Source organism: Streptopelia decaocto (assembly GCF_964273445.1).
Source record: "Streptopelia decaocto genome assembly, chromosome: 2".
Taxonomy (NCBI): Eukaryota; Metazoa; Chordata; class Aves; order Columbiformes; family Columbidae; genus Streptopelia; species Streptopelia decaocto.
This window is the reverse complement of record NC_138655.1, coordinates 122819897-122835158: the sequence shown is the minus strand read 5'-3', so window position 1 is coordinate 122835158 and position 15262 is coordinate 122819897. Positions and strand designations below refer to the sequence as shown.

The following is a 15262-nucleotide window of genomic DNA, read 5'->3' as shown; positions in this document are numbered from 1 at the left end:
CGTCCCTTCCCTCTTTGTTTTTCTGCAAGTATTTTGAAGCATGGTATATTTGCTGGGTCTTGTGGAATTGCTTTAGAAAACATTAGTTCTTTGTGTATTCCTTTGATACTTGGCTTTCCCTCTCTCTTAAGTTTCATAAATCTTTAGCTAGGTAGAGCAGTCACCAGTGATGCTTCATCTCTTTTTGTGGTGCTAGTGAGTGAGTGGATGTGTTTTGGCTGTTGAGGCTTCCTCAAAAGATCTGCTTGATTTCACCGGTCTCCAGGCACGTGGTCCTTGAGCTTGGCATGGCCAACAGCTGTGCATTAGCTCACTATACCCCTGTTACAGTCTCATTTCTGTGTATGTCTGTCTCTGTTAGCATTAAAGGTATTTTGTGCATAATTTACACAGTTATCAAACACTTAGAAGCTACATTTCTGTTATCCCCAAGTAGGCTGCACTCAGCAGAAATTGCTGTCTGAAAACATGCACAGCTGGTAACCTTTGCTGGTATTCCACACAGAGCAGAAACACTCTGCTGCTCTCTGACAGGCAAACATATGCATTCATGTCTGTTTTTTTTTTTTTTCTTTTTCCCTTGCTCATTTTGCATTCTTACTGACAACTAGTAGACTGAGGAGCAGGAGTGATAGTCAACGTTGCGTTGTTGCATTTTCCCTCCTCTGGCATCAATTTTGCTTTGTAACCTTGACAAGTCATTTCACCACTGCCTTATTTTCCCACCCAAAACTCTTCTTGCCTTTGGTTTCAGACTACAATTTCAAAGAATTATGAATAAAAATGGTACACAGGCAGCAAATATTGCTTCTGGTTGCTGACTGTAGCAGATGCGGAGGCGTAGCGTGTTGTCTTGGATAACACAGCCTTTAGGTAGCCCTGGACTTGCTTTTGGGTGGTTGAGTTTGATCTGTGGCTCCTACTGTCTTCCCCCAACAGTGTATGTTGGAAGAGATGGGTAACTCCTCGTGCAGGGTCATGCTCAGGAGCTGCCTGCGGAGCTCACTGTTTTTTGCTGGAGCACTGTACAAATAACTGGGGGAGGAGCACTTACGATATGAAGTGGTTGCAGCCTTCCCAGTAGCTCTCAAGAATCATAGAATGTCCTGAGTTGGAAGGGACCCACAAGGATCATGGAGTCCAACTCCTGTCCCTGTCATATGACAACCCCACAGTTCACACCATGTGTCTGAGGGCATTTTCCAGTCTCTTCTTGAACACTGTCAGGCTTGGGGCTGTGACATGTCCCTGGGGAGCCTGTTCCAGTGCTCCACCACTCTCTGGGTGAAGAACCTTTTCCTGATGTCCAACCTAAACCTCTCCTGGCACATCTTCCTGCCATTCCCTTGGGTTCTATCATTGATCACTAAAGAGAAGAGATCAATGCCTGCCTCTCTTCCCCTTGTTGCAGAAGCTGTAGCCACCACGAGGTCTATTTTTAGTTTCCTTGAGGGTGAACAAACCAAGTGACTTTAGTCGCTCCTCATATGGCTTCCTCTCCAAACCCTTCACCAACCAAGAGACCAAGTAGCACTTACTAACACTGCACCAGCAGGTTGTTTCCAAGAAGACCAGACATCCACTGTACATAGACTTGAACAGCTATGGTGGGAGCAAATTTCACTGCTAAGAATAGCACAAGAAGTGCCCCATTTTTAGCCTGAGGTTTTTGATACAGAGACTGAGAAAATGAGGACCTCTTGGTAGGTGCCAGCTATTTGAGTGAAACACTGAGGAAGGCACGTGTAGCTTTGGATGACTTAGAAGATGGTGTTCATGAGAGCGAGTACCTAGCAAAGCACAGGAGCAGTGTGTTGCCATCATGTCACTCACCCAGCTTATGAAATAATGGGTGCTTGTTTATTTGGTGATAGAGACAGTTCCCCCTGCCCACCAAAAAAAAGAAAAATAAAAAAAAAAGAACAATCAGTGAGGTATCTCTTAAGCAGCAGTAAAGTAATTATTCTTTGTGAGAACAATCATTGGTAAATCAATTAATGTTTTAACAGCCCAATACACCATCACTCTCAGATACAGTTCCCCCGTGCACTGCCTGAGCCTTGGCATTGAAGAGAGCCTCTTCAGTGTAATTCATTCTGTAACTTCTATGGAGAAACCCAAAGCTTTCAGATACATGGAAATTTTGCAGAAGTTTATATATATATATATATATATGTATGTATATGCGTGTGTGTGTATATAGATGTTTGTATGGGGTTTTTTTTTCCCCTGAAACTGCTTTTGGTGTAACACATTGGGCAGGGAGATCAAGTTAACGGGTGTTCTGCTATGAGCTTCAGTAAGGTGAGAGTTTTACCCCCATGTACATATCAAGCTGATCTTGTAAGACACTGAAAAATAAGTAATGAGTTAACAAAAGTGGCAAAGGGGTAAGAGTTTTCTATGCTTACATATTAAAAATATGAATATTATAATAAAAATATTTTCTTGTTCCCACAGACTGTATCAGTATGCATCTGTAGAGAGCAACTGTCCTCCAATAGAAACATTTGCCTAAGTGACTGAACTGTACCTAAATACCCCGAGTAAAAAGACTCTCTGCCCACGGTCTGCAAAGCAAGAATGTGCTGGAAGAGACAACAGTAGGAAGCGGCAATGAAATACAGAACGGACTTGGTCTAGTGAATTACCTTTTCATCATCGCACGGTCCAGGTCAAGCCGTACCTGCAGGCTTGACAGCCCCCTTCATTCACAAGTTGAGTTATCTATTTTCTGGCCTGGAGTGATGCAACATAATATTTTTACACTGTGAGGTGTTAACATGACAACCAGCAGCCGCACATGTCCCGTACCAGCAGTGAATGGACATATGACTCACTATCCACCAGCGCCATATCCATTACTTTTTCCTCCAGTCCTCAGTGGACTGTCACTGCCTTCCCTCCATGGACTCCAGAGTCACCCACCAACTAGTGGTTGCAGCACCCCGTCACCTGCAAGTAAGTGCTTGGTATTAATAGCTTTTATTGACCATTTTTCCTCTAACAAAGACTGATCGTGTTCATTCTGAAATTATTTTAAGAGTAATTGCAGTTGTTCGTCTATGATGTATTTTACTTGTGGAAAGAGCATGCATTTATTTTGAAATCGCATTTTCACTAAATATTGCATAAACATGCTACTATATGACACACGAAAGCCGTGGAAACGAGGGGTGATAAAACCTGCAGTGGATTTTGGCACATCCTGCATTATGTTAGCTGCAGAATCCAGCATTGTGTTTAAAGAAAAAGTCGTCGTTGTGTATTCAAGAACAGCAATGATTTCACAGTACAGAATTCTCTTAAATTGTGCAGTAATTAGTGCTGCTGTAGTTTTCTCCTGTAAGTATCTGCTTTCTTCCTGGGAAGCTTATGAAGAGCAGCCCAGTGGTCAGTGAGTAGCTGTGAGCTGCCTGTGGCTGCAGAATTAACCCCCGAGTCTATTGTCTGGTTCCATGTGCAGCACTCTTGCATTTTTAGTGCTGCTGAGTGTATTAGCTGGGCAAATTTGTTTTCATTGCCTTATGATGAACACACTTTTTCTGCTTGGTCTTAGTTTTATGTATAAGTAGCTCCAAACAAAGCTGTCCTAGGTATAAACTCTTTAAGCAGCACCACACAGACAAGATATATCTCTGGAGGTCTTAGCAGTGGGTGACTGGTGTATCTGTCACCCATGTGAGGAAAAAGAGAATGTATACAGCTTTGAAGGTAGACTTGTTGTGAAGATGATTGTCTAAATACATTACTATGATTGTTCCGTATGAAAGGGTCTTGACTGAACAGCAAATTTGCAGAACTATTCTACTTTCTACTGAAGGAAAAGGAGACTTGCTATAAGAAGTGCTTCTCATATGTCTTTCAATAGAAAGCACGCAAAGTTGGAACTCCCAACATGAATGGGAGACCACAATGATGAAAAAACTTCTCAAGAGTAGAGTTGTGGGGTTTGTTGCCTAGTACTAATTCTGGCTTTTTGTCTCGCACATGGTTATTTGAAGGCTGGGCAGTCTTGAAGTAAAGCACTTCCCCCCCCAGTTAACGTGGAAAGTTTTAATTCAGTCACATGTGGGAAGAGGTACAGCTGGGTCAGGCCTGTATTTGACATTTTATTGCAGTGTGTTTACTGAAGGTGAAAAACAAAATGATGTACAGCCAGAAGGTCTACAAGTAACTGTCTTTCCAATCCCTTCAGAAATTATCCTGGTTAATTATCAGAGTACCATACTGAATTTATCCACTGCTATTGCAAGAGTACTCGTCTGTTGAAGAAATAGGATGCTATTAGTTAATGGGAGCTTTTCCTGAGGCATACATTGGTAAATACCCAATGTGTGTCATCAGATATGCAGAGTTTTTCTGTTCTGTGAGTTGTTCCTGGATAATTAAGAATGTGTTGCAGATGCATTATTAATGATTAATAAACCAGTCAGTGTTCAGCCTTTTGAAAAAGTAGTGCTAAGTATGCATTTCTGTGGATGTGCAAATAGGTGGCAACTACTGAATCTTTGGGTTTGTGTCTTTATGCCCTGGTCCCAGCATTTTCAGGGTGTTATTTTTGTTGAGGACTGGTTCCCATTGACTGCACATGAAAGCCTGGCAGCTGTTGTGCATAGCTTCAGGCAATAGTGTTTGAAAATGCCAACTAAAATTGGCAAGATAAAGGAGGAGGGTGACTTGAACGAGAATTTATTTTCAGGCACAGGCCGCTGCAGGATAACTCTTCTGTTTTGTACTACTGTTTTACATTTGGCGGTGATAGCCTGTTTTGTTTTGACACCTGTAGACTTTGGATTCTGGACCTTGCGGTTAATATCACTAGAATTATGGAGACAAATTCTTGGAAGCAAGCAGGTTGAGCTTTGGGTTATATTTCAAGTTTTTGGTTTGTGATTTGTTTGTTCGTTTGTTTACAATAAAGCTACCTATAGGCCAAGGTCAGTATGATTGGTGGCCCCTACTAAAATTAAAACTTGTATTGGACGATGGAAGAATTTGGATCTCGCTTGCAAGTTAGGAAGAAATTTGTTTAAGAAAACGTTTGGTCGAACTACTGCTCTCTATATGCTTGAAGCTGTTGTACTGTTTGTCTTCTAGATTCTTTCCATTCATGCAAAATAGATGTGATCTTACTTAACAGGAATGCCATAAAGATCTCTCTAATCTTTTTAAAACAATTGAGTTCAACAACTTTTTTTCAAAGTTACTATCAGGCTTCATATTATTGTCCCGTTTTATTTTGTTCTGTCTTGGCTTTAGGCTTTCCATGATGGCAGATAACGTTATATCAGGTTGCATTAAGTTATCTTAATCTACAGTTGGGCTAGATATCTCCAGTCCTGTTAAATAAATGACAGTGTTTTAGATGCATGAATTTCCTGAGCACAAGGGTCTTCCAATAAGCATTCAGGATGGGGTGATTTAGTTTCATTGATGTTAATAATGGTGTTGCCTCCGCGACCTGTGACTTGGCTTCTGTTTTTATACTGAGATACATAGTGCAAAATACTTAATAATTAGAGGGCTGGTCACAGTGCTAAAGAGGTCAGAAGATGAAAAAATATCATTTTTATGCATACATGAACTATGCATTAGCACCAACCAAGACCACGGTCAAGAAGATCGTTACTTTCATAAGTCCAATTGATTTACCTGCCACTGTATTACTCCATACAGCACAGAACAGACGTCTTCACTCCTGAGATCCGATGGCATGCAGGCTTCCCTGCTTGCATCAATAATGAGGAATTGCTTCTATATTAAAAAAAAAAAAGGCAAGCAAAGATTGTTTCAGGAGATTACCACTTAGCTCATTTAGAAATGGTAAGGGAAGGCAAACTGGAGGCATTCCCGTGCTTTTTGGGTCGTGTGCCAGCCTGTCCCAGACCAACAGGGTTTGGGGCTCTGCCATACTGGGAGCAGCTGTGGGAAATGGACACTTTACAAAAGTCCTGCAGAGCCTGGCGTGTTTGCAATGGGAAAATCACAAAACATTAGTGAAATGTTTGGGGGTGGAATGAATACATATGGGCAAAGGTTGTTCCACGACATCTTATTAAACTAAAAGCTTCTTAGGTTCAGGCGAGTAGCAGTCATGCAGGCACATGCAGGCAGATGTGATATCCAAGTGGCATTGCTCTTTGTTTGTCCTGGAAGAAGGGGCACATCTTCCTATCAAGAGACCTAATGCCAGAGCCTGGTAAGGCAACCTTCTCAGCATGAGAATACCAGTTTAAGAAGAGTTTAGCTGTTTTTTAAAACATCTGTTGTGGATGTAGCTGCAACTTGTAATTTCTAGGAAAAGACTCTACAAGTTAGTTTAAAAAAACAAAACAGACAAACAAAAAAGAAGCAAATTAAAAAGACTACAAACAAACAAAAAAAGAACAACTCCACTGAGTTGAAAACTGCTGAGGAAAACACTGTCTTTATGTTATGGCTGATGGAATCACAAGGCACACCAGGGTGTTGCCATTTCACAAGCAAATCTCAGCACAGGAAAGGAAGATGAAGCCTTGCTGCTCATTAGTAGAGCAACTTCGTAAGACTGGTTTCTGTAACGTTACCGGAATAGTCAGATTTTATTAGTTTAACGTGGGTAAAGACTACTACGTAACAAAGCCAGTTAGTGTGAACTGGAGACCGTAGCATGGGGAGGATAAAACTGAATCTGAGCTAGTGCTATAAGGAATGTAATGCCTAAATGTCCCCTAGATTAAATGAGTACCTGAACAGTAGCCACTACGGGAGCCACTAAATAATAAAAACGCCTTGGTTGGCAATCGATCCCTTTCTGCTTGTGTTGGGCGTCCTGCTTCAGGCATCCTGCTAGAATGGGGTGATGCACATGGCTCGTGGCATTGGATGGGAGCAATCCCATGTTCTACCTCTAGCCCCCACCATGTGTTGGTGCTCAGGCTGCTGATGTGAGCCTTTGGATCCTCAATATTCTGCCTTCATTTGTTGCGAGGGTGAAGGAGTTAGAGGTAGCTTGGTAAAGGGGGCAGGGAAGTGATGACCCTGATACAGGAAAGTCCTGGAATTTATATTAAGCTAAGTGTGATTACTTCATCCAGATTGTTTAAAAAAAAAGAAAAAAAAAAAAAGTGTTATTTAGAGGGCTGTTGGGATGTCAAGGAGAGAAATCCATACTAAGGTCATTTGTTGTATTTCAGCCAAGCTTTTCCGTACTTTTCTGTCTGGAGTGTTTTAAAAGTGCATTGTAAAGAATAAAGGACTTTATATTCTTTTTTATGCAAATCTTTTTGGTATGGGAAAATGTATGGAAAGCAAGATCATCTGAGGAACTGAAAGAGGTAGACAACGAACTAACTAAATCTTCACTTCTGAATAGTGCTATGTAAATACTAATTATATTTAGTAGCCAGTATTATTGCATCTCAGGCTTTTCAGACATCCTCAGGCCAGGCTGTTGTTGTTTTAAGCATTGTTTTCTGCTGAAATTGTTTTTCCTTCCATTACTGCTGGTTATTTACTGCTTTAACTCCAACTTAAAGATGGTTTGTGTTTTGTTTTTGTGGTATGGTGGTTGTTTTTTATTTGCTTGCTTTTTTCCCCTTGGAAATGGATTTTCCACTGGTATCATTAAAAGAGTACAGTTAAATCCAGTGTTACTGGTGTAGTACTGCACGATATTTTTGCCAGCCCCACCCATTGCAGGAATTCATTTACTTTTCCAGTTCTGTTGTTAATCATTATATTGACACAGAAAGTCCTCCCAAAAGCACTCTTTGGCAGATTGCATTAAATATGAATAGCAGATATTCATTACGATGTGTTGCCCCCAAGAGAACTCTAAACTATCTGCACTACACATGAACAGGCAAATACACTAATTTTCCAGTTATTCAAATTATTTTCAAATAGTTTAGTGTCTCTCTAATAAAAACAAGAATGTCTCTGTTTCCCTTAATTACTTAGAAGGTCAAGGACTCCCACATCTCACTTTACTTCACAAAATGGGGAATATTTCTGTTGGAGTTTGGAGTATGGTTAATGCATGATGGATTTTCTTCTCTTGGCATAGTCGCTGAGGCAAGTGCTGTCTGTGATGGACTGAAAAAAACCCACCCTTGGCCCTCTGGATTTGTCTAAATTAATATTAGAATAGTTGTATTGAATTAGAAAAAAATATATATGAATCAACCCTGCTTGTTTATGTTGTTGAACTTTTTCATACCTTCTAATTTTAGTGTGACTGTCTCTCCTTTTTTTCCAGTTCTGTCTCCCTAGGAAGGCTTGCTACACAGTCATTTACACATATCTGCAATTAACAGATGACTTTTAAGACTTTTGTACCTATTCAGTGCCTGTCTTGCACATCTTTATTGAAAAGACAGAACATGTGTTTGCATTCAGAAAGTGGAGGATAAACAGAATATGAATATCAGGTTTCTTAGCTACAGCCAGTGTTGCCTCATGCTGGCAAGCCTGAGGAGCAACATCCAGATGATGCCCTGCAGACATCGTTCCTGACCCTGGAAACCACCACTTCTTTTCAGTTCTTCCTTTTGGTTGTGTTGTGGGCTTTTTCCTGGTTGGGCTATTTGTGCAACTTGAGAGCACCTATGCTTCGATTAATACAACTACATTACATTGTCACTTTCTGATTCTAGTTAACGTGAAACTATCAAAAACTTAATCTTTGTTTTTCATGTTAGAGCTATTTTTCTTAGTACTGCCACTTTCTAAAAAAGCAGGAGCTTCTCTTGCCGCAGCTCTGCCCTGCTGAGGTGAATCCTTGGCACCCCGTGGATGCGATCTGCTCTGGGTTTGAGCGGGCAGTGGGCTCATCTGCAAGAATTCAGTTCTGGGTGTGGATAAACAGGAATTTACTTCCCGGGAGGAAGCTGAATTTGGAAACTGCTCTGGCAAGGAGAGCTCATGGTGTAATTCTGGCATGTGGTCCGTAATCGCTTTGTGCATCTCTTGTGGACCTGCTCTAGTCGGAAGGAGTCTGGTGTTTGGAAGTCTAATAGGAGCTGTCAGAGAATTGCTTCTTCCCTCCTTATAGACCCTGCAGCAAGGAAATACCCCAACAAAATGCCTTCTTACCTAAGGTTGGAAATGTGTTTCTGTGGAGTATTGCAAATGACCTTTTCCTTTGCTCTGGCCCAAGAGAAATAAAACCGGTAGCTCCCAGTGTTGGGGACATCAGGAATGAAGAGTAAAGGACTGGTTCCAGTACCCTGCTGCCAGGTCCTACTGGAGACCCGTCTGTTGCCCGTTTGCCTGGTGACAGTGTGTTTGGTGTCAGCTCAGCCATTGCAAATGAAACACGCAGTATATCATTCAAAAGGAGTATAATGCCAGACTTTGGGTTTGGCAGGGCAGGGGCACCCAAATTTTTCTCAAGGTCTGATGTGTTTCCAATCCAAATTGATAAGTGTGATTTTCCAAAATTGTTAATCGTGTGATAGTTCATGGTATTAAATGTGAACATATGCTTTCGTTTTGCCAGGTTTCTGTCTGAAGGCATATGTTTAGCAGCTACAGTTTCAACTAAACCTAATCATATTATTTTAATTATGTGGGAAGTTTCCATTGAGTCATGTTGCCGTCTTCAAAATGCATGTCACTATGGGGTTGTAAATACCTTTTTTTTTTTTCCTTGAGCTCAAATGTGCTTGCTGCTTTTTTTTTTTTTTTGTAAGACTTGCCTTCTTTACTCTCTTTGGTTTGTTAGTCTGTGTCTACTATGCTTTTAGCCTTCTAGCAACATGCAACATTTAATTGGGAAGCCTTATTTCATATTTGGATAGGACACAATTTCATCAGGAGAGATCAATTTATGGCTTTCCTCAACTAAAATTTCTTCCTCTTTTGCCAATTTAGAGAATATGGGGGACAAGTTATGTTAGGTGGACTTTTCAGCTGTATCAATGACAGCATATTTCCCATTTCAAATGATAAATATCCGTCCTATCTGATGGGCCCCGAAAGGGCAGAGAATCATTTTTCCCTTTCTTTGTCCTTCAGCACTCAGTTTCCTTTCTTGCTGCCCAGAATAGGCCTACATCAGTAATATTCATAAATGATTTACAAAAGTAATTCCTGTGTAATAGCTTGGGACGTCAAGATTTTATGATGCTGCCAGATGTGCTATCAAACAAAATTATCTGGTTCAAAAAACTTGTGATAAATCTAGTCAGAGAAAATTCCCCAGGGCAAACTCACCCCCTGCAAAAGTAACTATATCTCATGAAATTGTTAGATTCTCCTAACACATGTTTGAAATTAGACTTAAAGCAGCAGTTTTATTCACGTGCAAACTTGTTTGGGGTAAACTAACAAACAGGAAGGACTGGCCTTAAGCAACAAAAATCTCCTTTCCTTTCAAAACACCGTGTGCGCTCAGAGGAAGTGTCAGCATAAATATCAGAAAAATTCGGAAAACCAGAACCTGCATCCCTAAGATACTCAACTGTTTTGTCTAAAGAATGCGTTTTTAGAAAGTAGTCGTTCCCTAAATAATAGTGAGTCTCATCTGGGTTAGGCTGCCGAGCTCCCAACTGATGTATCTGAGCACCCTGAAGTTGTGCCCTGAGCAACGTGCCCAACATCTGCCACGTGTGTGTGTGTGTTCATTCCTTCACAATCTCCTTAGGGGGAAACATGTGGGCAGCAGGGTGTGTGTTTTGGCTGGGAGTTCAGATCTTGAAGGAGGGAAAGCTCTGAAGATGCACTGGAAGTCTCTGTATAGCCATGCTTCCATGCTGGAAAAAGCTGGACCAAGGTGATGTGCCCTTGGTTGAGACCTGCAGGTTTGTGGTGGTCCTTGTGGCCCCCGGGGAAGTCCATCCACCTGAACAAACAAGCTTCACCAGTGTAAGTAGTTTAGCTATGCTATCGGAGCAAGGATTTTGAGCATGATTTTCATCCCACAGTTCAAGGCTTTTGGGAGAGGGGCTGGAAGTCCTGGCTATGAGCTTTTGAGGGAGAAATTCTGATTTCAGGTGGTGAAAGTCTTTGGTTCAGCATTTTTGGAAGCCCAGAGTGTGGAGTGTGAGAGGACTGGAGGACTTGTGGGGTGCCATGTCTATGGGGGATGCGCTTCTGCATTCGGGGTAGTCCGAGATGTTCATGGGCTCAGTGTGCTGCCTGCTGTTACACAGCACACTTGCTTAATAGCTTACATTTAGCTGGAAGTCAGCCGGTGTATGCAAGCAATAGGTGTGGACCTCCATGAGGAGCTTAGTCTTTGCCATTTTTCAGTGCTGAAGGCCAGGCAAATTTGATTTAGCCTCATCATTAGCTTTCCTGAGTTCCATATGTTTAAATTTGAGACTTGCACTAAAGCTCATACTCACTTTTTATTTCTTGCAGTTCAGATTTCTTTAAAAGATGGACCTTTTTTTTTAATAATTAAAAAAAAAAAAAGTGTGTGTCCTGTGCTGTGACCTTTTTTTTTTTTCTTTAATTAAAAAAAAAGGAGAGAGAAATGCTGTGGAAAACTCATAAAAATACTTTCCTCATCCTTTTACCTTTCTAGGGATGGATTCAGACGCCAGCATGGGTGCAGAGCTCCTGCGAGGGCTGTGAGGACTCTGACTGCAGTTACAACTGGAGATTGTCCTCTTCTGTATGCATGCAAAAATTATCTAGTTGCTTCTTATAAATTAAAACCTTGATCTTTCAGCTAGAGCAGTAAGAGTGTGTAAGAGCAGATAGTGTTCATTCTTTAAATTTAAGAGTTCGATGCTTTTCAAAAGCTGGCTTTTACTAAAGGTGTATTTTGATATTTCTAGTAAGGTGAGAATATAATTTCTGAGATATCATGGGGAGAAAAATGTATGCTTATGCAGTTTTTACCTCTTCTCAAAGTTACAAGTTTTCAAGTATGTTTCAAGGCTAGATAACATACCTAACTAGGATCTCTTACAACCTGTAACTTTTTTTTCCAGTCAATTTTTAAATATCTAAACATTAAATTTTATGAGGGAAATGCCAGAAGTCCTTTAAATATAGCTGTAATAGCATCACTCTTCCATCCCTGTGTTTGAAAACAAAAATAAAGATGTTCTTTAACAGTATGGAATACTCTAGGGGACAAAGGTGGTGTCCTGCTGCCCACTCAGCGCAGCCCACAACGCTTACCAGAGATTGTGCCCAAGGGCTTGCAAAACCTCTAACAATCTCTGAAACTGTATTTGAGGGAGACAAAAATTGGCGCCCTTTTTTTTAAGACTGAAAGCATCCAAACCGAAAGCCAGAGCGCTGCCCTGTCGCAGTCAGGTCACTGTCAGTGGAATATGCAGTGCAATTTCCTGTGCATTGTGATCTTATTTGGGTTCCATGCAAGTAGTAAAGTTACACTGCTGTGGAGCACAGCATCTGACAGGAGGAATACCTAGGGGCTACAGCAGAGCTGATGGAAATACCCATGACTTCTGTCCTTATTGCCTTCTTATCTTCATTCCTTCCAGCCACTGAGTGATACTTGTTTGAGGGTAACAATCCTGTAGAGAGATGCATAAGATGTTAAGTCTAGAGCTCTGAAACAGGGCCATGTCGTAAATATGCAGTCTTTGGAAGAATTCAGCTGCATTCCAGCATTACCTGAAAGCTACCAGCGAAGGCATTTGGTGGGAAACAGAACTGTATCATGTAAACAAATCTGCATATTATATATTGCTTTCACGTAGCAATTCCAGGATCAAGAGTTCTGTTACTTGAGAAATTAAACCCTGTGAGAATCATTAAAAGTATAGAAATAGTGATGTCATTACAAAATTAACCAGCTATAAACCTATGGGGTGACATATCAATTCATAAAGGGAATAGCAGAACATAATGCGGGGCACATCTGCTGCTCCGATTCCTGCAGAACCATCAGCCTATTGCTATCTGCAGACCGCTTGAAACTGAACATCTGTTAGAAGCGCTCAGAAAAAGCAGCAGGAGAAGCCATACACCTTACAAAACACTTTGCTGTCGGTAACATCATTGTTTCAATGGCGTATTCTTACAAAAATTGTTATAGGTCCCCCTCAAGTCCTAGATCTTCCTGGCATTGTTTCTGAAATAGCGACAGCATGAGTAATTGTAAAAATAACACAGACTTTTCTAAGGACTTTCCTAACATTTTTATTACTTTTTATTTATTGTACTGCTGCAACACACAAACTGCTGTAGAGTTTCCAAACAAAGAGGGAGATACAATCTCTGCTCTGAGTAGCTTGGAATCAAGAAAAGAAAGAATGTATGAAGAGTAGAAGGATGTGACAAATGTATGAATACTTAGAAACGAGATGACCTCTGGAGACTGACATGCTTCTTGTGAAGACCAACGGTCAGATGCTGCAACTTATTTCACAAAACCTGCCTGTGCAGTTGGTGATCGATTAAGTATTATAATTGAACTGCATCGTCTTAACTCTTAACTGAACCGGTCAGGTTGACAGTACATTTCCCCTAGCTGCATGGTTCATCAGACTCTTAACTAATTGGCAATTTTCTTCTGTTTAACAAAACCAAAAATGTAGTTAAGCCACAGAGAGAAAGATTTCACTGTTGATTAGCGGTGGTTGGTTTTGCAAAGTGACCCGACAGACATTTGGAATGCATCAGCTGTCTCCTGGTGCTGCAGCCAAACATCTTGGAGCGCAGCTTGCTCTCCTCCACTTTTATTACTTGCAGAAGAAGCAAACTCTGCCAGGGTGTTATTAGAAGGGATATTTGCCATTTTAGTATGTAGGTACTTGCACAAACTTGATGAAAACAAATTGCAATATCTTTGATTTTAAAGAATAGGTAATTGTATTTACTTGTAGTAAAAAAAATATGAATCATTGATATAAATTACTTAGGAAGCTGAATTAAAACATACAGCACAAGTCACAAAAAATGCTTGGCTTTACTCAGTTCTACAAGTACCAAAGTTTTGTACTGGAAATACTCCCTATTTCACTTTTTTTCCAATAACCAAATAATTTTTTTCCTTGCTATCCAAGATGAAGTTGGAGTGTTCCAAAACCAAGGTAAAACCCAAATGAGGCAGTCCACCATTAGTGCATGTATTTGGAAAGTCACTAAAGTGGGCAGTTGAAATGAAGTTTCTGCCAAACCTTTGTCACCATTGGGAACCACTCATGTGTTGTTGGAGTTCTAACGGTGCCGAGAGTATTATATGCTGGACAGCCCAGAATTTACAAACCTAACAAAATACACATAGGAAGAGCATTAATATTGAAAACCAGAGTGAGAAATGTGCATTTCACCCCTGAAGTTGCTTGATAATCCATTTTTTTTTAGTTGGTTCTGGGCTCATGAAGCTTCTTTGGCTGCTGAGAAGTGTCCACAGTTACAATTCCAGTGAGGAAAACAATGAAGTGATTAAAAGAAATGTGTGTCCCTGTTTGGTAAACTTTGTCTTTTGAGGAATAAAATATGTTTCAGAAGGTCTAAACAAAGTTGTTAAAGAAGTTCTGCTGCTGCAAGGGTTCTCTAGAGCCTATGCCTCTCCTTCCTCATTGGATGCATGAGTGTATTTTGAGGTCGAGCAGGTTTTTTCTCTTTGGAGGAAAAATGTACTTTATGGGGTCAGATCTGTTGCTTGAGGAGGGTAAAGAGCTAATCAGTAATGTACAATCACAAAAGGAATCCAGCACACAAAGTCTTTTTCCTTGCCTATAACTTCAAGTTGCAGTCCACCTGCCCCACTCCACTTCTCCATCACCCGGGAGCATTATTTTTAATCTTTTTCTTTACCTTCTTGTCCCTACAAGTTGTCTGGTTTTATTTAATTGATTTCTGTAGTGTTTGTGTGGTTCTGTGTTTTTATCCCATATGAAAACATATTAATATATGTATAATTACAGAAAATGTTTCTCCTCTCTCTTTCTGGAGGAATTGTTTTGTGCTTATTTGAAGTGGAAGGGTGGCGTGTTCAGTGAGATGTTGTCTTTGGAGTGAGAGGGATGCAGAAGTGTTTTTTAGGAAGGACAGGCCGGTTCTTAGCAGCTGATAAAAGAGGAGAGCACAGTGTAGGGGGGGAAGGATGATGTGGGAGGCAGCTGGCTCCTGGAATTTGGTCTCTGACAACTTGTAGAAGTGTGGAAGCTGGTGAACAACTTCAGGTTTCTCAAGGGTGATACCAGCAGAGCGGGGTCTCTTTGCCTGTGTCCACGGAACACTGGTCATCTCTCAAGAGAAATGGAGAAGGCGTTAGAGCCACACTGCTGACTCATGTCACCTTGATGGCTTTTCCAATCACAAGGTTGATGATAAGCGTGTGTGA

General features: G+C 40.9%; 1 protein-coding gene across 3 annotated transcripts in view; it reads left to right on the top strand.

The window, feature by feature from the left end:
• RARB (retinoic acid receptor beta) overlaps nucleotides 1-15262 on the top strand; it is a 318254-nt gene that overhangs the window by 121959 nt on the left and 181033 nt on the right. For 2 of the 3 annotated variants that reach the window (XM_082046113.1, XM_082046112.1), the window contains exon 2: nucleotides 2461-2961. In XM_082046113.1, the coding sequence (XP_081902239.1) occupies nucleotides 2784-2961 (178 nt within the window). In that variant the 5' untranslated portion in view covers nucleotides 2461-2783. Of the gene's footprint in view, nucleotides 1-2460; nucleotides 2962-15262 lie in introns of those variants that run through there. The other variant, XM_082046117.1, reaches the window with a different exon arrangement.